The 23,872-nt window shown below is 40.4% G+C and overlaps 1 protein-coding gene across 2 annotated transcripts; it reads right to left on the reverse strand.

The window, feature by feature from the left end:
• Positions 1 to 107: 107 nt before the first annotated feature.
• On the reverse strand, positions 108 to 22,423 carry col8a1a (collagen, type VIII, alpha 1a). 2 transcript variants are annotated; one of them, XM_056388549.1, is made up of 3 exons: positions 22,302 to 22,423; positions 4,308 to 4,611; positions 108 to 4,018 (listed from the first exon to the last, which is right to left on the reverse strand). In XM_056388549.1, the coding sequence occupies exons 2-3, from the start codon at positions 4,600 to 4,602 to the stop codon at positions 2,082 to 2,084; spliced, it is 2,232 nt and encodes a 743-aa protein (XP_056244524.1). In that variant the 5' UTR covers positions 4,603 to 4,611; positions 22,302 to 22,423; the 3' UTR covers positions 108 to 2,081. The 2 variants fall into 2 exon arrangements, with proteins under 2 accessions (XP_056244524.1, XP_056244525.1); XM_056388550.1 differs by lacking the exon at positions 22,302 to 22,423 and adding an exon at positions 13,710 to 13,800.
• Between the last annotated feature and the right edge of the window lie 1,449 nt (positions 22,424 to 23,872).

Raw genomic sequence — 23,872 nt, forward strand, 5'->3', positions numbered from 1 at the left:
TCTCGCACTTTTTCATGGATAAGCCCTCACATTGAATTTTTAGTTGATATACCAGCCTCTTTCAAAAGGGTTTCCCTTCTGGGAGCTTAGAAAGAAGATGTCAACAATTTCTTTTTAATTAAACAATTTTTATTTAGAAAAAACAACATAGACAATAATAACAAACATGAAACATTAAGACATAAATTCATTGGTTACACTGAAAATATTAGCACCACGGTTAAATAGAGAAATATTTGTTTTTCCTTTAAAACTATGTGTGCTTGATGTTCATTTCAAAGCATGTAAGTGATCAGCAGATAAAATAATAAATTATTGACATAATTGTTATTAAGAATTGCTGAAACATTGAACACCTTCTTTGAGTCTATTCATTGTAAGGCAATTTTATATGTGTTCTCCACAAACCTGGCAGCAAGACATACTGAATGAAGTGCACAATGGATACTATGGAACCTAATTTAGTTATCTCACCTCTAAACAAATCATACAAGAGGAACTAGTTAAATACCAAGTCCCACTGTTTAAGAGTTTAATTTCAAAAGTATAATCCTTCACATATGACACTTCCTTACAGTATTACACTGCCATTACAACTACAAAATGATTATGTATGATGTTTTTCTAATTTGAAATCAACGTTTACAAACAAGTTACAGAATATTAACAGTTGAATCTTAAATTACATCAGCCAGGTGACAAGTTGCTTTGAAAAGAAGCTAATCAAATGCAGAGTCACTGTACATAACATTTCATTGTAGTAATAATTGTACAATTGTTCATGTTCACAGATCAGCATCTGTCACCTACACCTGTATAATACTACGGCTTGGTTAGTGACACAGAAATGCTGTAATGTATTGTATTAACTGTATATTGTGGTGTTAAATTTAGTGAAAGGAGTGGTTTTCATAGTTCAGGGGATAATAGTGTGTTTGTTTGACCATTGAGTTTTAGCATAAAAGTTTCTATACAGCACTACACCCATAAACCTATATGCAAACATTAAAACATAAAATGAATAATACATTCTTACTCTTTGATTCTCACTCATGGGAGCAATTGTCAGTCAGCAACACACTTGCTTTGGTAACATTTCATGTGTGATTACTTAATTTTGATCTTATTTTTTCTGTGCTCCCTCAAGTGAGCACATTAATTACCATTATTAGTGAATCACCAATAACAGTTGCCCCTGTTGTATGTAACACACCTTAAGTGAAAGCTATTTAGGTTGCTCCCACCCATATTTTGTAAGTTTAATTTTTTTTGGTAATCCAATGGGGAGCTTGGAAGATGGATCCTTTAAAAATCTGAATTAGAGTGTATACAATTAACCTTTCTCCAAAACTCAGTCATTTGCAGGTCACAGAACCAGAAATGTGTTTACCTCACAAACACATACAAACTGCTGCCATGTAGACCTGTTAATGATCTGCATTGTCATTCTCTCTTGTCATTTTACATATTTGCTGTTATCAATTGAGAGATATAGACTATATTTATACAAAGGTATGCATGCAAAAATAAAAATTTCCTACCAGAATGTCTTGATGTTTTCTACCGTATTTCACATTCTTAGCACATGGGGTAGCTGCCAGTTTTGAAGAGGTCCAGGGACAACGTTTGACACTGTTGCAACAGCCTAACTAGAATTGTATGGTTTATTTTTTATCTTCTTTTGTATACACTTCACACATTCCCTTCATGTGTTTGCACCTGATAACAAATTAAACTCTTAAGTTTTTTTCACTCTTATGTATGAAAATACATCTGGAGCTATCTTTAGGTGTTCTTTGAATGTCTTTTTCTCCATGCTGTAAAATAATAAATCTTTACTCTCCCAATTAAACAGCTATAAGGGTTTACAGTATAAAAACTGCTGTACATACAGACCGTCATACTTGATATTTTCCTTGAAATATTTTATCTTGTCCTCTCTTCTCTGGTGATGACTGATTGACTTTCCATTAAAAAAGACTGCTCAGTCTAAGGTAACTTATGATCATATTTTATATTATACAAAAATATGCTCCCATTTTGTTCTCACTGAAGCCTCTCTCTCCCTGCAGTTTGTGGTTTTACATTGGATACAACAAGTACCCGGAAAAGGAGGAGTGCACGTACTGCCCAGCATAAAGTCCTGAGGCTTGATCTGAGGGCAGCTGAAGGTACACAGTGTCTCCAGGTTGTAGAGGTAATACCGCACTCCCTGACGCTTGGTCTAGAAAACCCTTTTTGTATTCATCATATGTATACATCACTGGCTCATTGTTCCTCATCAAACCCACCCAAACATTAGCTCCTTTGCAGTGGATGTGGTAGGCAAAGTAATAAATTCCAGGCATGTCACAGGTAAAAATTCCTGTCTGGGGGTTGTAGTTTTGGCGACCGTTGTACAAGAGCTTGTCAAAGACAACTGGAGTGCCCACAGGTGGAAAGGGAGTTGTTGCTACAGCTGTGAATGCTGGCATTTCCAATCCATTGGCACCCATTACTTCTGCATCATTGCCTCCATACTTGCCCTTCTTACCATAACTACCAGCCTTAATACCATCTAGTCCAGGACCCATTTCAGAGAGTACTCCAGCCATATCAGGAGACAGACCGGGTGATCCAGGTGGGCCAGGTTGGCCAGGTGGTCCAGGCTGACCTGCTTGCCCTGGGGGTCCTGATACGCCCTCTTTTCCTGGTGGTCCTATAGGACCAGGAAGACCAGGATTGCCCTCACCTGTAATACCTGGCAGACCAGGTGGACCACTATCTCCTTTTGGCCCAGGAAGACCAGGAGGCCCAAATGGTCCTGCTGTGCCATCCATTCCTGGAATTCCTTTAGGACCTTGAGGTCCAACATTACCAGGCAATCCACCTTGTCCTTTTGGCCCTGGAAGTCCTGGAGGACCAGGGGTACCAGGTAGACCTTTATGCCCACCATCTCCTTTGGCACCACTTGGTCCTGGAGGACCTCTTGGCCCTGGCTCTCCACGGTCTCCAGGCAGACCATCCTTACCAGGTATCCCAGGAGGACCTGCATCACCCTTGGCTCCATCAAGCCCTTTAGGCCCTCCTTCTCCACAGTCTCCTTTGGGGCCAGGTGCACCTAAACCTCCTGGGGCTCCCATAGGCCCTGGAGGACCTGGTGTACCATTTGGTCCAGGGGGTCCAAGCATACCAGGAAGTCCTCCATGGCCCTTATCTCCTTTTGGTCCTGGAGGTCCAGGTGGCCCACCCATACCTTTATCACCCTTTGGTCCTGGGAGTCCTGGTTTACCAAATCCAGGCAGTCCTGGCTTTCCTGGCAAACCTGGTGGTCCTGGATGACCTTTTGCACCTGGCATGCCTGGCTGTCCTGGCAGACCGTTTTGACCTGGCTTTCCTTGACCAGGTAGTCCTGGTGGACCAGGCTGTCCTCCTTCACCAGGTGCCCCAGCTGGCCCTTGCTCTCCAGGATGACCTTTCTCTCCTGGTGGCCCATGTGGGCCTGGTGCCCCATTCAATCCAGGTTTTCCAAAACCAGGCAGTCCTCTTGGACCAGCTGGTCCTGGGGGCCCTGGGAGCCCTTTGTGACCAGGTTGTCCTGGCTGACCCATCCCTTTATCTCCTTTGGGTCCTGGTAATCCTGGTAGTCCCGGCAGACCTTTGTGACCTGGCTCTCCTTTTGGCCCTGGTTGGCCTGGTAAACCCTGCACCCCTGGTTTACCTATTCCTGGTAGCCCAGGTGGTCCTGGGGGACCTTGAGGTCCTGGCTGTCCAGATGGCCCTTCCTCACCCCTTGGGCCCATTTTTCCTTGTGGCCCTGCCTCACCATTTCCTCCTGCCTCGCCTGGCAGTCCTGGCAAACCTGGTTTCCCCACAGCAGGCACTCCCGGTGGACCAGGAGGTCCAGGTCGTCCCATGGGTCCTGGCTGTCCATTTCCTGGAGGTCCAGGAGGTCCTGGAGGTCCCTCTGGTCCAGGTGGCCCAGCTGGGCCTGGTTCCCCTTGAGGAATTCCCTCAGCTCCACTGGGGATTGTCTGACCTGTGACGAATGAGAAACATTAAACTAGAAATCATGAAATTGACAATACATGGACAAAGTTTAGGTTATCAAGTTGCCAAAGTTGCCAGCTGGTTGGAAAATACTTTCTATAAATGTGTCTTTTTCCGGCACTTGAGGAAACAACAAATACAAATAAATTATTTACTATATGCTATGAAAAATAAAGAAATGTTTGTGGCCTTGGCATGTTTTAGTAAGTCATGTCACATTTGTTCAAGAACTGAATGTAAATGTTCATGGAAGATTCTTGGTTAGTGAACTTTCTCACCTTTGTCTTGACCACCATTATATCCGGCCCCTTTACGAGCATTTTCTTTGCCCTTGTGCATGGGCATCTGGGGTAGCTCCTTTCTATAATGGGGATACTGCATATAGGGCACTTCTTTGCCATGGTACTGTTGCTGGGTAAAGCCATCTTTGCCCATCCCCATGTGTTGGAATTGTTGTACTGGCTGGTATTGCTGAGGGTGTTGCTTGTGTGCGTAGTATGCCCCACCACTCACACAAGTAAGTACTACAAATTGTAGCAGTGTCAGAAAGAGGGGGGCAGGGAGGGGAGGCATGGCCAAGGCCTGAATGGAAGGTAGAGAAGACAAGATATGAGGCAGGGGTGTATCTCTTTGTAAATCCTGTATGTTAGTAAGTACATCAAACATTAATAATGATAATAATAATAATAATAATAATAATAATAATAATAATAATAATAATACATTTTATTTGGCAGCACCTTTCACAGCACTCAAGGACACTTTACAGAAGATTAAAAACACAATAAAAAATAATAAAAACAGTTTAGAATTTCTTGAAAGATCATAAGTGCCTTCAAGTGAACATCCTCATTTGCACAGTGAAGGCTGTTGCAGGCCACACTCTGTCTCCCTCAGCTGGCTATACATTGGAACTAAACATTGCACATTGGTCTTGTGAACAGTGGTTTCTGTTCAGTTTGTGTCACCTATGTAATATTGTCATAGGCAGACAAGAATCAAAAAGTTTTTCAGTTCTTTTTTTCTCAACTCTGTTCAGCATTCATAAATATAAACAAAATAGATTTAATGAGTATCTGGGCTGGTTTAGTGTATTCCATTGGCAATTGACTGAAGCATTTCTCCCACTATGAACTACTTATTCTACTATTCTATAAAACCCCCCAAAACAATATAACCTACTGGAAACCATTAACAATTTACATAACAAAACAATGAAAAAAAAGTTGTTTATGTTTTAAAGCCTAAATGACATTTATTGGTCAGACCACTTAACTTCATTGTTATTTCCTTAAGTACCTTTCTAAACACATATGAATGGGGGTAATAGGTAAGTGCCAAACAAACATCAACAATAAAAATGACAACAGCAACAACAAAAGTAAATTTGGCAAATTTTGAACATCACAATTGGCAGGGCTGAAATTGCTCCAACTTTTTATATATTTCGGACTGAACTATCAGTCCTTTCCTGTATATCTCTACTAATGAAAAGCACAATCACATGGACTTGAATAGGACAGGAATATGAACTTCAGGAAATCTTCTTGGGAATAACCTCTCAGACATGTCTCTAATTGCCTTTGTTCTAAATCTGACATCCTCTAACTCCTAACTAAGATGGTGCAGAAAAATTAAATGACTGTATGCAGGCTTTTGATTATGTGTTCTGCAGCAAATTTTGCCAAATTTCCTGATTTACAAATGTGTTCAAGTAACAATATAACGCAATAGTGTTCTTTTGCTTATTTATGGTCTTTATTGATTGAACTGCCTATGTTTTATGTCTACTGGCTCTGTACTTTCATATTTTAGTGATTTCAACTTTGGCTGAGTCTAAGGTAAAATGTGTATGGTAAGCATTGTAAGCAGTGGTATGCCATTTATGCCGTTTAAACCTCGCTCTAAAATTATACATGAGACAAATGACAATGTGTCACTCTCAAAGACTGGGCTGGGGTAAGCTGCATTTACCACAGTGGTCCACAAGAGGGCACTATACTAAATGTAAAAAAAAAAAAATCTTTTTTTCATTTTCCAACTGATGTTCAATTGCTGGGCTGAAACTTTGGTGGTGCTATGATGAATCTTTTCTGATATCTGCGTTTCCAATAATGCACTGCACCTTCACAGAGGTAAGGTGTGCAGTCCTGTGGTTGTAACATACTGATGTGCACATTATTACAAGGTATACAGATTTTTTTTGTCACAGGGACAGTTAGGACAATGTACATGACAAAGAAGATTTACATAGCCTGAATTGTAAAATGAACATGATGTGTAGAGACATTAAAATAAGAACATTTGTATGAACATGCATTCATTTTCTTGACACTTAAGCTTTTTCTATATTTATTTTTTAAGTTTTACAAGTGTGTGAAGTATTTTTGCCACCTCCTAGCTAACTCACTGGTGTGTACACCACTTCCAATGGTATTAATAAGGGCATTCTTGTCGTTCCTGCATTACTGAAATGGATTCAGTCAGGCATCTGCCCAACAAATAAATCCCAAGAAAATGAAAATCCCCATTAATGGCATTAAAAGTAAAGTAAGAAGATGACACAGGAAAGTGCCCAGTAATTGCAATAACTTAGTACAAATAACTAGAGTAGGTGCATGTCAGGACTACAAGCAACACACACCCAATGTCAAACCTCAAAACAAGACTTTCTCTCAGCTCAAAACTCGTGAGGAGGAACCCACTCATGTGACAGTGCCTGTCTGATGTCTCTCATTTTGGCCAGCATTCAGACATCTGGTCCAGCAAGTACATTTCTGAGAGAAGAGAGTTGTCATCCTTCTAAGCAGTTCAGACAAGCTATTTATTTTTTACTTGCATTATTTAACCCCTGAGCTTTCTGCTTTAAATAAGTAAAAGAGAGAAGCAAAGAGGTTTTCCTTGGCTCCACAACCCATGAATAAGAATCCCAGCTGCTCCTCTGAGTGTCTGCGTGTGTTATTAGGTCATTCTTCACAACTACCATATCCAGCTCAGCCATAATCGACTCATCTCCCACCACACACTTTATTACAGCCAACTCATCTGTAGCTTTTCTAATTCACATCCTAAACAACATCCTTACTGTCCACTCCATCACTGACTCCTTGGATCTTTTCCGCCCTTTCACCTTTTCTCAGTCGACTGCTGATTTTGACATGGCTGTGCCACTGTCTCCCCTAATGAGAGCTGGCCTTTGAAGGAAGCCCACCTATTTTCCACAACGACAGAGGCCAGACATGCCAAAGAGTCCAGAGGAATGCTGCCGATTTTTCCCAACAAGAACTGGAACCTATTTTTGACCACCGAGCGGAAGCTGTGGCCTGTTCCCAGCACCCTGATCAGCTCTATGAATCTGTGAGGTCTGCAGACAATAAACAGAAGTGGAGGAATGGCCAGTAAAGTTGATCTCTGAGTGTGAGACAGGCCAACCCTAGCATTAAACCTTTTCCCATTGTGTTTGTGAGGCTGCATTAAGGTTCCCAGGCTGCTGAAACGGACATTATACAGGACAACAATGACTAATAAAGATAGTGAGATAATGGAAATATGTGCGGAGAGGGGGGAAGATGTGTCCTGTTTTGTTAACAGTCTAGCATTAAAACATTTCACATTAGCACTTTAATCTTTTAGAATTGGTTTGTCTTTAACAACAAAGAACGTTGATAGTTCCTTACAAAAGGTGACACTTTGTACTTGTACGCACTACATACTCTCGGGTACTGTAAATGAAAGACTTGCGAAGAGTGGAGACTGGATGTGGGGGGTCGGTGAAAGAGGTGCATTGATCCTGAGACATTTGTCAGGTTAAAATAATCAGACATGTCTGATAACTAATACTTAGAGGTGAGAAAGCCTTCATAAGTGTTTCAAGACCCCGAGTGCGTTTTGAGGTTTTGTGAAAAAGGTGCAAACTTTCATCCACTATCAAATGAAAAACTCACTCTCCTCTACTTTCCACAACAGGATGAAGAAGTTTTTATAGCATACATGCAGCTGAATTAATTGATTACACCAAAATTCATATTTCATCACTTTTGACATTCTCGTAACAAGACCACCTTTCAAACATTTAACCATTGTCATTTTAGACATTTAGACCATCTGTATCACATTCTGATGTAATGTAATGACTAATGTATCTAATGTAAATATGCTTATTTCTTGTTTTTTTAGCTTATTAGAGAGATGGCAGGGTGTTTGGTGATATAGTGCTGATATATAATGTGTATCTATCCAGACAAGAAAATGTGACGGTTTTATTACGTTTTAGGAACGTCCCAGCTCAGTGTTGGTATGTGTGTGTGCATAGGTGTTTTTAAAAGGGGTGGAAATATTCTAACAAAACTTGCAACTACAGATCAGAGGGACCCGCACAACGAAGGTCTGTTCAGTGTCACATAGCAACGCCATAACATTGTCATGGTGACCACAGAGTGATGGAAACACCTTGTGTCTTTACCTGGTGTGCTTTTCTCCAACACATTATTCTACATAAGTGTTGCCTCCCGAGTGACTTGTTCATACAGTAGAGCCACTTTCAGACTCTGACATAAACATTGACCAGCAATTTCCAAGTTAAGTTGTTATTACAGAAAACAGAAAGAGAGAAGGGTACAACAAAGTGACTATAAAGAAGTCTGTTATACCCATTACATTTATTTTCAAGCACTAGTGTCATCCCTCCATCTATATTCATGCCTATGGCAGACATGAAGTCACAAATAAATGTGCGACAGCTTTGAGAAGTTGTGATGGCATGAGTAGCGTGTTGTGAGCGGTTTCTCACATTTGCAGGATTTACAGTTTAATTTTTCACACACAAGTGTGAAACAGTTTGTCTCCCTCAATGACGATTCTCTGAGAAGCAGTCATTTGTAACAGTAATTAAACATGAACAGAAACCATGTTCTACATTTTCATACCAGGCAGATTTCACCAGTATATCATTCAGTTCACACCCTTCCCATACTAGCTTGTTAATATAACAGGAAAAGACACACGCACAGTTGAAAAAATACTGAGAGAACTGTAGACAAATGCACAAACATGCACAACATCCTGTGTAATGGACACATATTTTCAAAAAAGGATCATAACTGGGATCATTTTAAAGTCAAGCTGAAACAGCGAAGAGTAATGTATTCATGACTAATCAAGTGATTTCCTCTAAATTAATGGTACATTTATTGTATGGTATGGTATAAAAAATCACCTGTGTCTTGTATAATTACATATTTATATTTTATTGCACTACATAGTACTGAAAGTCTACATCCATGCCAGCGGCTCCGTGAAGCAGTACTTGTGTTTACCATGTTCACCATCTTGGTTTAGTGTGTTATCATGTTAATAGTTGCTTATCAGTGCTAAACACAAAATACAGTTGAGGCTGACGGGGATGCCATTAGTTTTGTAAGTGTTTGGTCATAAACCAAAGTATTGGACAAATTGGACAAAAAGTTATTACAATTCAGTGGGTGAACATGAATGTCTGTTTGTCGTAGTCTGTGAGAGGTGGTGGCGCTGGACGAAACTCACCAAAGTCCCAAGGATTCATCCCCTGGGAATCATGGTTGTATGTACAAAATTTCATAGCAGTAGTAGTTGTTTAGATACAGTATTTCAATTTGGACATAAGTGGTGATCCAGCTGACCCTCCCTGGAACCATGCTGCCAGCACGGCTCAAAAAGCCCATGTAGGACAACTTTATCACATTTGCTCAGGCTGTGAATGGTATGAAATGTGCTGATTGTTAAAAAAATATATTATAATTGTTTGTATCTATCACTATAATATAAACAGTTTGACAAAAATTTCCATTTACTTTTTCACACTCACAACATCCCATCCCGTAATTCAAATTTGACCTGACACATTTACCATTAGACAACAACCCCAAGGGGACAAAGAGGTACAAATATCTGTGGTTCAAACCCGAATTTTTCAACATCTGCTGCCAGAATCATGTGTGGCGGGTCATACACCACTGAGCTCTCAGCATGTCCCGCCTGGCCCAGACAGCCTCAAAAATAAGCAAACCTGAAAGCAGTCTACACTGTATGTCTATGTGTCGTGTGTGTATGAACGCGTATGTATGTGCCTCTGTTTCCTCGACTACTTCCAGATGTCCATCTTTTTGACATTTTACATAAACCAAACACAGCAAACTGTCCATCAGGTGTGCGACTTGAGAGGACTCATGGGTATCATATGTTTGTAAGCTGTATTGTTTTTTTTGCTGAGTCAACTTTCAGCCGGCGGAAGCTGAGGTGTTACTGCAGTTTATACAAGCTGCAATCTCCATAATGTCATTAAAACCGCCACAGCTGTGCCAACCCATGAACAAATGTGTGAAGAAAGAATAAGGATATCAAAACTACAGAACACTGGAAAAAAATTCCTCAAACATCGTGGAAGAATGTGTTTTTAGCTCATTACAAAAAGAGAAAAAATTACTTAATTTTATTCAAGAAAGCTACTGAGAAGTTAATTTACTTTGAATTACCTTTCAATTCTTGTAGTGTCAGGACTACCACTGAACATAATACTTAGGTGGTAATTATATTGTGTAACAGTGAGCTCTGGAGTGCAGTGTCACCTGAATAATTTCATACATATTGTAAACATATTGTAAATAAGGTAAATGTAATTCATGTCTTTTTAAATTGGTGTAATTTCCATCATACACGTCAGACCTCAGCAATGTGGGTCAGGAAGAAGTACACATAGTGGTTGAGTGAATTCTGGCCGATTTTTCACTCAGGAAACACAACTGAATCTGGTGCCCTGGATTTGTATTGCTCATGCACACACGCGCACACGAACACACACGAACGCACACGAACGCACACGAATCGCAAACGCATTTTAGCTTACACAATCTGATGCACACACAGTGTGTCAGCTAATGGGACATGACTACCGAATAAACACAACTAAGCAGTGTGCCTAGTTCAAGCACTTTTTAATCTCTGGAAATATAACCTGGGTATACTGTGTTCACGTCTCCAGACACATCTGTCTATTCTCTCTCCTCTGTCAGATACAGACGGCTCTCTTCCCACAGTCTCCCTTTCTTCCTATGTCTCTGTGTGAACAGAGCCATGTCTGTTCTTCACCATCTTCACCCTCTGCCTCATTTCTCTCCTCTCTGTCTCCATCTGTCTGTTTGCCCTCACTGGCCTTTTTCTCACTTTGGAAACATCCCGGTTCAGTGACCTGGAGCCACTCAGTGACCTTGCAGACTGCAGTGGAGGTCAGAGGGCGAGACAGCATGTCTCTTTAATCCACCTTGCTAACAGAGTAAAGAAAAGAACTACAGCAAAGTCCAGAGGTGATGAGATGCAGGAGGTATTGATTAAATTTGGGCAAAGATTTGAGGTTGGATCATCTTATGTGAACATTTTGCTTGAGCTATATTTTTGTGTGTGTAGAAAGACAGCATTGCAAAAGCAGAAATAGTCACTTATTCAACCAAGTTAGGTCTTACATAAACTGTAGTTTATCCTGCTGACAGGAAGCCTGACCAAAAACTAGTGTTTAAATCCCACAGAACATGTTTGTCAAACCACTCTGCCTTCCTCCCTGTGCTGCAAACCATTTACAAATTCATACTTAAGCCAGCTGTACCCGTGCACTCAATCTTGGTAAGTGTCCTGACATTGTGGTTTCTCAGTGAAAGGGAAAAACATTTGCAGCTCCTCGGCTCCCTAAACGCAGCTTTTATCACAAAGCACACCTCGTAAAATTAACACCACTTCAAGTCACGCTACAAACGTACCCGTTCAAACAAACTTCGTACACACACGTACACAGCTGTGCAGCTAAATGACCAAAGTGTTTACTTCTTTCCCTCTCCTTTACCCTACCATCATTCTTGGTTTTCATTGGGCCTTTTTGTCCCTTTTTGTCCTGCACATTCCTAAAGTTTGTTGAATAATGTATACAGGGAGGTACAATGTTGTATGCGCACACATGCGCACGCACGCACGCACGCACGCACGCACGCACGCACACACACACACACACACACACACACACACACACACACACACCATTTGAAAGTTTACCTCTTGTGCACAGGACCATCCATATCTAAGGTCTTTTTTTGTAGTAACACTTCTCACAATCTAAGGTCAGTGCAGGTCCAATACATCAACTTTACAGTATGAAGAGAGAAAGAAACGGAATGTGCAGAAATGAGAGAGAAAGGAAGAATTTGTAATCAATAGAAAAAAGGGCTTGTTTAATAGATTTTATTTTTATGCGGTGTAATGTGTCAGACTACAGTAAAACTTGCAGATACCACATGCACTGATGCCACATACTAACAGCCAATCCCCATAACCAAAGTGCATCAAAATATTTCATTAAAATTTTCGGACATGCAACTAAAGGACTGTAGTTTCTGGAAAAGGATTGAGTTGCATGGATATGGAATCATATGAATGGCCAGCAACAGTCCTGAAAACCCACACTGCTTTATGAACATTTATGTTTTACTAACTAGTACAAATCACCTCTCAGCTACAGCCTCACAGCAACAGGCCTGAAAACCTACATTTTCTCAGGCTTTTGAGCCCTCTGATGTATTCCTCAGGTTGCACACTCCTCCTAAAAGTATGACCAAGAGGAGTCGTACTGATTAAAAATCAAGTGGTGAAGATTTTAGCTTATAGCAAGTGACTCATTTAAAAGTTGCTGTGACGGATGAGGCCCCAAACTGAGGAGCATTGTCAGAGAAAGAGCATCATAAAGCAAATCAGGACTGAGAGACAGAGCTGCTCAGAGCCAAAGACCGCGTTTGCTCTGCAGCCTCTTCTCACCAAACTGCTGGTCTTGCCCCAGTCACATACATCTGACAGTTTGGCTTCAGCTTTCTGCATGCACACGCTCATACACATGCACACAAAACATTTGAATGTATATTTGCCTTCAGCAGAGGCTTTCTCTCACAGAGGGATGTACAGCACACACTTAAGCTCTCTGAAGCCCCGGAGAAATCAGCTTAACTATAGGGATGCTGTACATGCAGCTGCCTGATAAAACCCCACTGCTGCTGTGGACATGTTCTCTGCAGGAGGAGGGTGTACAGAGAAGATGCTAACTCCATAGCTAAAGGCCAGATTTGTGAGGCCTATCAAATCCCACAGCAGCCCAAAACAGCTATCACTGACACTTCATTTCATTTCTGTTATGAAGAACACACATATGATTTTGGACTAGAAATAAGAATTATGTACATTAATTAACATTTATTTTCATTGATATATCTATATTGGCGCTTTCGTTTAAAACGTTGATCAAATCTGAAATTGGAACCATGTTAAAATAGTGGGGAAGGGGGCATTTTGAATTCTGTAATGAGTCGCTCTGTGATCAACAATTCAACCAGTCAAACTCAAATAATTTCACTATGCATTCCTGCAAAATTACAGTTAGAATTAAAGCAGACTAAGTTTACTTGTTAGAAGATCTATTGGATGGTTAGTATGTAATGAACAACACTGGAAACTAAGTCAGAGAATGCTCAAACAACTCATTAAAGGCAATAAAACAAAACTTTCATGCAAAAGAAAAAGAAAATGCTTGTATCAATCACAAATGAACTGCTATAATCGGTTAAAATCAAATGCCTGTGAAACACTTGATATTGTGAGAATATAGCAGTGCTTACCTTTGTGAGTGGCCGTTTATGGGGAAATAATCACTGCAGTCAGACTAACAGACAGAATAGCAGGCAGACAGAAACCACACAGAGGGGACCCTGGGATATGTGCTCATAACAGGCGCACACCTTGTGGACACAGCTTATATCTGCTGGAAGGTGGAGCCACCCCGGTGGGTGGGAGAGAGAGAGGAAGAGAGAGAGGAAGGGAGGAATGGGGACTTGACTGAGAATAAATATAGCTCCCGAAAATGGTATGCCATAATTTATAGTGGCAAAAAATGCTCACATCCCCCTGCTGAGCGCCCACAGTGGATGACAATGATAAAGAGGAATTTTTCCCTCATTAATGTTGTGATATACTGGCCACTGAATGCAATAAAAAGCAGAATAAATCATTAACCTTGTGTTTGAGTACAGACACACTGGAGCTGGTTGTTCAAGATCACCTGTCCTGGCACACACCTGGGAAAAAAACATCTAAAACTGCCAAGGATGCATACATATACACACCTGAGATCATAATTAAGTATTTCCAGGGACTATATTTACCGCATGTGAACTATTGCATGTAAAGACATTATAGCACTTGTACAATTAAAATTTTACTCAGAGGGGAGAGGTAACTAAATATATGTATTATGAAAGTGACAATGGTACCTCAAGTATTCATTTTTGTAAGTTTTACTTTTAATCCTCCAAATTATATTATATTATTACAGTTGTCTGACAGCTATGGTCCCACAGTACATATATATGTAATAATATAAATATAATAGTTTGCTTACTTAATTTATAACATAATTATTATTTATTAATAATTATAATTATATAATCATTATAATCTAACAATTAAGGTTAAAAATAGGCAACAAACTATGGAAACATGATCCTTTGCTGCAGTTAGACAAATCTAACAGTATAGTGTTATTAGAGTTGGTGCCACCTTGACCAATACAGCATCAAAGTAGAGATTATACATTAATATATCAATAATTAAAATTTTTCTGAAGTGACAACTTTTCATTTTTCTGGTACATTTCATTTTGATACTTAACTATATTTTAATTCTAATACTAATACCCTAAAATTAATTACGTCAAATGGGAATGCAACACTTGAACAATATATACAATAATAGTGTATTTAATTTTTCATTGTGGTATTACTTCTTTAGTTTTCTAAGTAAATTATTTAAGCACTTGTTCTACCGCTGAAACATACAAAAAGTCTATTTTGCCATGATTTTTTTTCCCGAACATGCGAGGATCACCACCAGTGTAAATTTAACATCTGCATGTGTCTAAAAGCAGAGGGAAAAATAACGTTCTTGCTTTTACACCTATTTTAGCAAGAGGGTGAAAACTTTAGTCAGAATTAAACGTGGTGAAAAGCTGTCTGATGAGCACTCAGACGCAGCATTGAGTCACAGCCACAGACTGAAAACAATCTTTCTCTCAGAGGTTCTTTGTTGGTCTGTGACGACGGATACTTTCCAGGGCAGTTTTGACACCTGTGTACAACAACTTCGTAACTGTGACGTCCTGTCACCTAACTATACATAGTATGAACAATATTGTACCTGTGCTATGATGTCTGTGTCTTCTGTTTTATTTCCTTTGCGTAAATCACTGCACTCTTTGCTCTTGGGATTTTAGTTATAGAACAGAGGCCAGCAGTGTGTCCTGGACGAGGGTCGTGGTTAAGGGTGGCTTAATGTGCGTGAGTATGAGAGATAGTGGATGCGTGCAGTTCCAAAGTGACACAGTGGCGTAAAAGGGTGGATGCCTTGCTGTATCTCCAACAGCCAGGTGTCAGCTTAGTCAGCTTACCAGTCTTTGGCGTCATATGGTAGCTGAGGACTGTCAGCCTCAATGATGGTCTCAGCAGGATCAAACATTTTTACTGCTTCGAGTCGAGTTTATACGACAAACCAAAAACATTAGACTAATAAAATTGTATTGTCTTATATCTGTGTGAAAACGCTCTAATGAAATCATCCTTCATTAATGAGGTAATCATTTTAAAGTCATCATGTTAGCTTCAATGCTACGGTGTTTGTAAATGTAACGTAACGTACAACCTAAAGTCCAAATACTCTAATGCAGTTTTCATCTCTAAGGGGCATAGCTTGTAATTGTTTTCCACCCGCCCACTCAAACACAAAACTCATATAAATGCAATGAATGCACCACACACACGCACACAGGCACACACTTTGAGTTGCGGTGTGAAAGGTACACGATAGCCAGGGGGTAATGAGTTGTGTGTGTTTGCCCTTGTGCTTCAAATCTCTTCCTGTTCCATTAATGAAGCCTCAATGGGCCTCACAACTGCCTCTCACCATCCGGCCTGCACCTGTTGTACTGTATGCTGCAGCATGTGAAAGCAGGTCCTGAGCACTGCTTCAGTGCTGTTATTTCAATGCTGCAAAGTCCTCTTCTTTGACTCATGTCATCTTAGCATTCAGTTTGTTCTTCTACCAGAAAGGGTCCACAAATTAAAGCTGCATTAATCATTATTTTTATATTAACAATGGAAGAAGTTACTGTATGTAATGTGAAAGGAGTTGCTTATAGTAGTGAACCTACAAATAATTATCATCCTATTATACAGTCTCTTCAACTCTGCTGAGTTAACCTTTTTAACCTTGTTTCCAGCAGCAGCAGGCAGCTGTTTTCAGAATAAAAGCTCTGATAAACCCACTGTCCACAACCTGTCCTGCTACAAACAGCAACCACACAAAGTAAGCAACCAGCTGATGAACAGAGTGAAGCATTCAGCAGGTAAGGAGTTGGTGGAGACCAAAACAGAGCTAAAAACGAGTTACTATTATACTCTGGCATTCACCACATGACTCCATAAGAATTCAAATGTTGTTCAGCTTGTTGCATCGCCCCAAAGTGTCGCACATGGCTGCAGTCTTGGGATTAGAAACACAAGTGAGTCTTCATGAGAGGCAGGCGGACGCATGAAGCTCTTCGCTCCTGTGTTAGACATATTGTGAGTGGGAATAACCCAGAATCTACACACATACATGATTAACAACATATTTCGTTTGCACGTATCCAAACAAAGAATCGCATGCAGTATATAAGATAGAGTGTCTTTGTTTTCCCACCAGCTGGCACGTCTCCTCTGTGCCTTGAGAAAGTTTATGATGCGTATTATGTATGACATTGTCCAGAGCCCCTGATGAGAGTTACACTAGGTATTTGTGTTTTAGCCTAAGCGTTCCAGTGGCGCACCACTTAGAGGCTGAGAAAAAAACTTGTTTGGTCATACTATAAATACTACGTATTAATAGTACAAACAGTTAGATGGCAGACAGAATGGCATTTAGGCAGAAGATGTAGTATGCTTGTCAGTGTGGGGAAATGTGCTGAAGTTTTCTTATTAGTATTTGTAACTTACAGAGCAATCTGTGCCCAGTCTGTCATTTATCACTGTCTATCTATTGCTCATGGTCTCCAACTTTCACACACTATTTTCTATGACCTCTGCTCCTCAAACTGTGCATGCTTGTGTTTTGTGAATGAATGCGCATGTTGTCCAAAGGCCTACGGGGTCCCAGCAAGCTTCAGTGCAGCACGACGACTATAGATGTATTTCTAAATATTTGCACTGCTTTGAGTTTACATTTTACAGTCATAAAGCGGAGACAATCAGCCCATCACCACAGTAACTCTCTGTTAAGAATCTGTTTTTAACAGTGTAAGATGAGTTTGAGTTGCGGTCCCATAGTGCTGTCACATTTTCAGATGAGTTTACGGCATCTGAGTTTGTAAGTCGTCCACATTCCTTACTCTGTCCCTCTTCACCATGAGGCAATCTTGGAATTTGCAGTGCAAACAAAAGTAAACATCTGAAAGTGTCCATGTCACCTCACCCGTAGGGACAGAGAGCTGTGGAATTTAGCTCTGCTGGAAAGCACCCAAAAATACTAGTGATTTGTTAATCAATCAGTGCCATCAACATGGGAATGCCAATCTTCATAATACCTTCCTTGTCAGTAATCAAACTGCTGTTTTCCTTTATTTAAACAAAATCATCTCCATACTGGGTAATTTCCTAAATATAGTCTGAAAATATTTATGTCCCCGTTGCCAGATTCTGATCTCACACTGAGTTAATATTTACCTCTTCATGATGTCACCCAGGGGCATCCAGCTGCTGGGGGACTCTTTCAGCAGACAACAAGTAAATCAGGGTTATACCTACAATGCTTTTCAACAAGTGTGTGATCAGCTTCTTTCTTTTTAGACTTTTACTATTTTGAACTTTTGCCCCAGTGCCCAGAACAGTGAACCTTGACCTTCCTTCTCTGACCCCGTATGTCACACTGAACTAACCCTACACATGGACAATGGAGGTGGTAAACCAAAAAGACTCATGTCAGGAGGAGAGTCACTCTGGCACCATGGCTCTACGGGCAATGTCAATCTATTGGCCGGTCCACCGCTTTGGCTCATGCTGAAATATCTCCACAACTATTGGATGGGTTGCCATGAAGTTTGGTTCAGGATTTTGCGGTCACCAAAGCATTCATCCGAATGACTTTGGTGATCCTTTGACTTTTCCTCTATTGCCACAATTTGGTCAAAATTTCAAATGAACCAGTAGTTTGGTTTATCGCAAATGTTCCCATCAGCCTCGGCTGCTCGTCGTGTTAATCAGCTTATCGGAAACTTTTAGCATACTAATACTGTAGATGGTGAACATGGTAAACAGTGTTGACATTAGTATAGCATAGCTGTAGTCTCATACCAAAACCTTGTTTTCCTAAAATGAGTGAAAAATAAATAAACAAGTAGGTACCAGATGAGTTTTACCAGTATCTAGCACAAATCAAATTCCTTCAAGAATTTTCAAGAATCAAGGGTCATTTTTCATAATGCTAACACCAGAATTTGCCATATTATGTCTTAAGATACCAATGCTAATTTCTTCAGTTTTAAAGGCTGAAATAATCTCACTGGATTGGAATTTTTTGCACTTTTTTTGAGACTTTTAGGTGAAAACAGACCAAATAAAAAACAATCATGATCAGATGAAGGTTTTCCCTACGGCTGAATATCATAGCAGTTTATAGTATTTGTTGTTTTCTATCTACCATCCACAGAACTGTTTATTTGATGTAGTAAAATCAATGTAAATCTTCATATTTTCCTTCACAGGAGGCTTGCTAACAGATTTACTGTAGGTCTACAGCTGCCTTCAGGTTAGTTTAGTCCTGCCCTCTCTTCATCATTGGCTTCATCAGTGTTGCAGCTTTCACCCCACACCTGCTACACTCAGGGTGGGTACTTTTCATTCCTTGCCCCCCTACCACAGGTCTAGTCATAAATCATTGGGTTTAAGAGTCCCCTGTGTCACTTCAAAAATACCCCTCTCACCACCAACAAGGCCAGAGGTTTGTTATTCAGTTTTTTAAGAAAACAACCTTGTTGCTCACACAGTGGGGCTCCCAGGACTTGTACTGCCACCTCCCTCTCTCACAGACCTCCACCCAATGAAACAGATGCACACTGTGGGGTTTTAAAAAGTGAGGCGTTCCAGTAAAGTCAAAATCCCACAGCCTTTACTTTATCTCAAAATTATCAGCCATTTGTCATACATACAATATTTGTACAGATTTTGGATTGGTTTGGATTTGGACAACACAAACTGCTGGATCACACATTTAAGCTAATTTTCTCCCGAAGTGGAACTAAATGTGTAATGTATTCCTCACAGGGGGCTCCCATGGTTCGGGCCCAACCACCATGACCAGTCATTATGACCCTAAACACCACAGTCTCCACTCTGTCTACCCAGGGAACCAGCAACAAATCCTGTGGCTACAGTTGCGTATTCATCCTACTGTACTGTACATGTATCTGCGTCTCTAAGTGAGTAGTGTGTTTATTTAGCTTTGTGAGTTTGCTGTGAATGTACAGGCGGTCCACACACTCCCCCGCTCACAGCTGGTTGTACCTAGACAAGTCTTCACACAGCAGTGTCGCAGCAAAGCCCCCTATACATGCACATACTAGAGACGTACACATGCACAGTCTCTCTTCATACCACATGTTAAAAAACATGCATACACAGCAGCCAGCCCACAATCCTTTGCCTCAATCGACAGGCTGTAACATTCCTGTCTCTCACCCGGGGCTGTCCAATGATGACATCACTGCACCAAGAGAGACGGGTACAGGGTTTACAAGGTATGAGGTGGCTTGGTCGAGTCTGATTCAAAAGGCTCTCTCTTTCTCATGGACCCTTGTAAAAACAGCAGTTTATCCAAATGAAATATATAACAGGACATCAAAAACAAACAGAGCTGAATCATCTTTGTCAGATGTATCTTTGTCTGAGAGGAATGTGAGCATGAGTGATGTCTGTGATCTGTATATTTTGACAAAATAGTTCACATTTTGGGAAATACACTTATTTGCTTTCTATCCGAGGGGGAGATGAGCAGATTTATGCCAATTTCACATGTGTGCCTAAACTGATTAATTTCCACATTATCTTGTTTCTAAAGATGCACATAAAACAGAAATGTAAATGTAAGACAATTGAAATATTAATAACAGTCCAGGCTATGATTGTGTCACAGAGAAGTTGGCACATCCATTAAGCATCCTCAGTATCCACACGCTGCATTTTTTGTATTCAAAGCATGTAGAAAGAAATAGAGAGAGATTGTAGCAGGAAGTAGAGAGTCACACAGTTTGGGGGGGGGGGTTTACTGACTATCCAGCTGCTAACCTCTAAAAAATGTACCTGTGGCTAAAACTTTCCACATCAGCTGACCAACACACACGATTTAAATATGACAACTTTGGAGTTGCATCTCTCCGCTTTTGGTTCAGACGCTGCACTTCAATAGTTTCCTGGACCAGTCTGCCCATTAAAACATACAGACCAAACTGACATCAACCCTCCATCAAACTCCTGTTAAGACAGTGAACAAGCCAGCGTTACTGGGATTAGTTACTGTAATGTAATTAATGAATTTCTAATTGTAGTCTCTTGCACTCCTCACTACTCAAAAAAGTTGCCATGACAAAAAAAGATTTCTGGTGAATTAATTTCTTTCCAAAAATGTGAAGTAAAAGGATCAGTAAGCTTATATTTTGGCGAATATGGTACTTATTGCTGGGAGAGTCAGACTTTTCTTAAAACTCCAATATGCATCACCAAATAATACAGAAGTGGCTAAAATACATTAAAATGTAGATGCCTCACATCAGCCAAAATCTATGTTCAAGATAACGAGATGTAAATGTAAGAGATACAAAACTATTTTGACCCTGGATGTATTTTTTAACCCTCACATGAGCAAGTCAACTGGCTTGAGTTATCAAATCACCTGGACACCCTTTCTCATCTCACTTGGGGTAAAAAAGTAAACAAGCATATTTCCCAAAATATGTTTCTGCTGTTGTGAGCATGGGCCTTGTGCACAGGTTTTGTTAGTGGAGGAAATCTTTATGGGAATCTAAAGTCACACCTACTAGATAATCCAAAACAGCCTACAGTCACACATATGTACAGAACCCCCCCATACTCCCTCATCACACTGTGGTACGACTGCCTCGTTCCTAGACACCTGCATCCACAACCCGGCAAACAGAATGAATGATATGAGCGGTATACTGTGAGGCATATCAGAGGGAGACAGGCAGTCTGTAGATTCTTCACGTTTGATTTACTGGTCAGATTTTAGGCGAGTGGGTGAAACACATTAGTGACAGATATACATATTTACAGGGGGGTATGGGGCATAAAGTTTTTTAGTACAAGGTCAGACATGGACAGAAAAAGTGAAGAGGTGTTACAGATCTGCTTTGTTTTCCTGTCCTCTGGTTGTCCTGTCTTCTCCTCTGATGTGTTTGTTTGTAAATAACTGATTGACTGAATCATCTAATACTTTTAAATTCTGCATTAAATATAGATTCATTTATTCACTCACCTTTAAAAATGTGCTTTAAATACTGAAAATAATCAATCAGACATGGGCACACACACACACACACAAATAGACAGCACAAGTCAACATTTTATATTTGCCTTGGCGTGATTAATAGTCTTCATAGCTTTGTGCCAATACATGCACAATGTGTACAGATGATGGTTGATTTCAACTCCTCCAAATGACACTCTGATTTATGTACTATTTGCAAGTACGTCTCTCACTTTGTCTAAGGCAAGAGGATGTTCCACCTCTGAGATGACCCTCCCAGGCAACACTTCCTGTCATGCTGTGTATAAATCCCACATACTCTGCAAGGATTAACAGACCCTCTCAAACCCCAACCATGCTACTTGATTTGGTGGTCACTGGTAAAGCCAGACGGAACACAGCGAACAAGGCAGAGTCGCTACCTCCCACCTATTTTCCATCCAACACATCCCTCGGCTAAATAATGATAAGAGACCTGGAAGCGTCGGAAAGGCACAGAACAGCAGCCGATCACACCCTAAATCGGTCACATTTTTATTGTGAAATACTGAAATAAAACTACAGTCAGACACAGCCCCTGCAGCAACCTTTCTTTCTATGAAATACAACTTCCACAACCACAGAAGCCAGTAATAAACTGTACTTGCCTGACAAGATGATGGAGCCACCCTAAGCAGGCAGTTGTTGGAGATGTTGACGCTTCTCTTAGTCTGGTTGAAACATTAGCCTGAAGAGAGTCACAATGGTGATGTCATCAGGGTTAGCTTGGACTGGGCTTGGAGACCTGGCAGAGAAGTGTATTATCATGCATTTTTAGAGCTTGACTCTGTCTCTTAATTTCTTCCAACTTCATGGAAGTGCAAAAAAACAAAAAAAAAACAGACCCTATTTGCTACCTTGCTAACTTATTCTCAGGCTATGGGTGGACACACCTGTAAGGTACCTCACCCTGCTGCACAAAATCACCCATAAAATTAAAAAACTTAAATCATTTAGGTCTTTGTATGGATTAAACAAACAAGATACAATATAATGTGTATGCTAGTGAGCAAATAAGTGTATTTCCCAAAATGTCTAAACTATTCCTTTAACTAAGGCCTGTAACTAATGACAGTGCTCTGTGGCTCTGGAGAGTTGTGTTATATGGAATATTCCTTTCCATAGCTTGATAGTAATCGCAACAATGAGCTAAAGAATGAGCAGGACGGTCGGGGTGAATGCATGTTGTCAGAGCACAGGGCAAACAGCAGGATGTGACCACACACAGGCACTGCAGAATTTAGGTGCTGAAAGGTCAGAGGTTAAATGACTATCCTGACTTGCTATTTAACAGATATCAGCTTGGAGCTTCACACAAATTGTATATTCCCACATGCATGTTACAGTATTGTAAACATGCTGCAGCACACACTCACATACACTGAGGTTGATCCTAACATACAAATATTTCTTATGATGCTGACTCCACTCATAGTGCCTTGCTTCACCGTTATCTGCTGTTTTTAACTAGACAAGAGAAAAAATACAGACATGTTTCTCACTAGGTGAAAGGGTAAGGTATTGGGCTATAAACACAGGTGCCTGCTGAAAGGCATTGTGGGCAGAGTATCTACAGTGAGGTGTTAGTATGTGTGGAATGCTCATGGGACTCAGTGTTGACCTGGGACAAACAGATAGCATGCTGGGATGCAGCATATGGGGACAAGAGAGCTCTTGCTTCTGCAGTTTGCCAGGCCTCCTAAGTGTTGATCGTTGGCAACAGTGCAGCCAGAAAACAGAGTATTTGTAAGAGGGCGAGGTCAGTACCTAAAGAAAATGAAATATTTATGCATTTGATGCACTCAAAAGAAGACAAACGTCTTATTACTATTAATGAATAATGAAAACAAGATGACACTGATTAACTCAGTGCCAAATCTAGTGCTAAATCTAAAATGATAGATCCAAGAAAACAGGATAGACAGAGCAGGTTCTCTTCCCTAACGTTTTTTCTTCCTCTTTTCTTTGCCATGGTACCATGTCAAACAATACAACCAATAAGTACACAGTAAGTGAATTCACAGCCTGTTTCACTTCATTTCATGCATTTTATGCTCTGAAACCAATCCGCCCATCATGGTTTGTGTCAAACGGTGCTCAGCTTACACAAAAGCACTATTTAATGTCTACCTTGTGACTGAACGCACATTGAAATAATCTGTATAATGACTGTAAATGT

This window comes from Seriola aureovittata, chromosome 11 (assembly GCF_021018895.1).
Source record: "Seriola aureovittata isolate HTS-2021-v1 ecotype China chromosome 11, ASM2101889v1, whole genome shotgun sequence".
Classification (NCBI taxonomy): Eukaryota; Metazoa; Chordata; class Actinopteri; order Carangiformes; family Carangidae; genus Seriola; species Seriola aureovittata.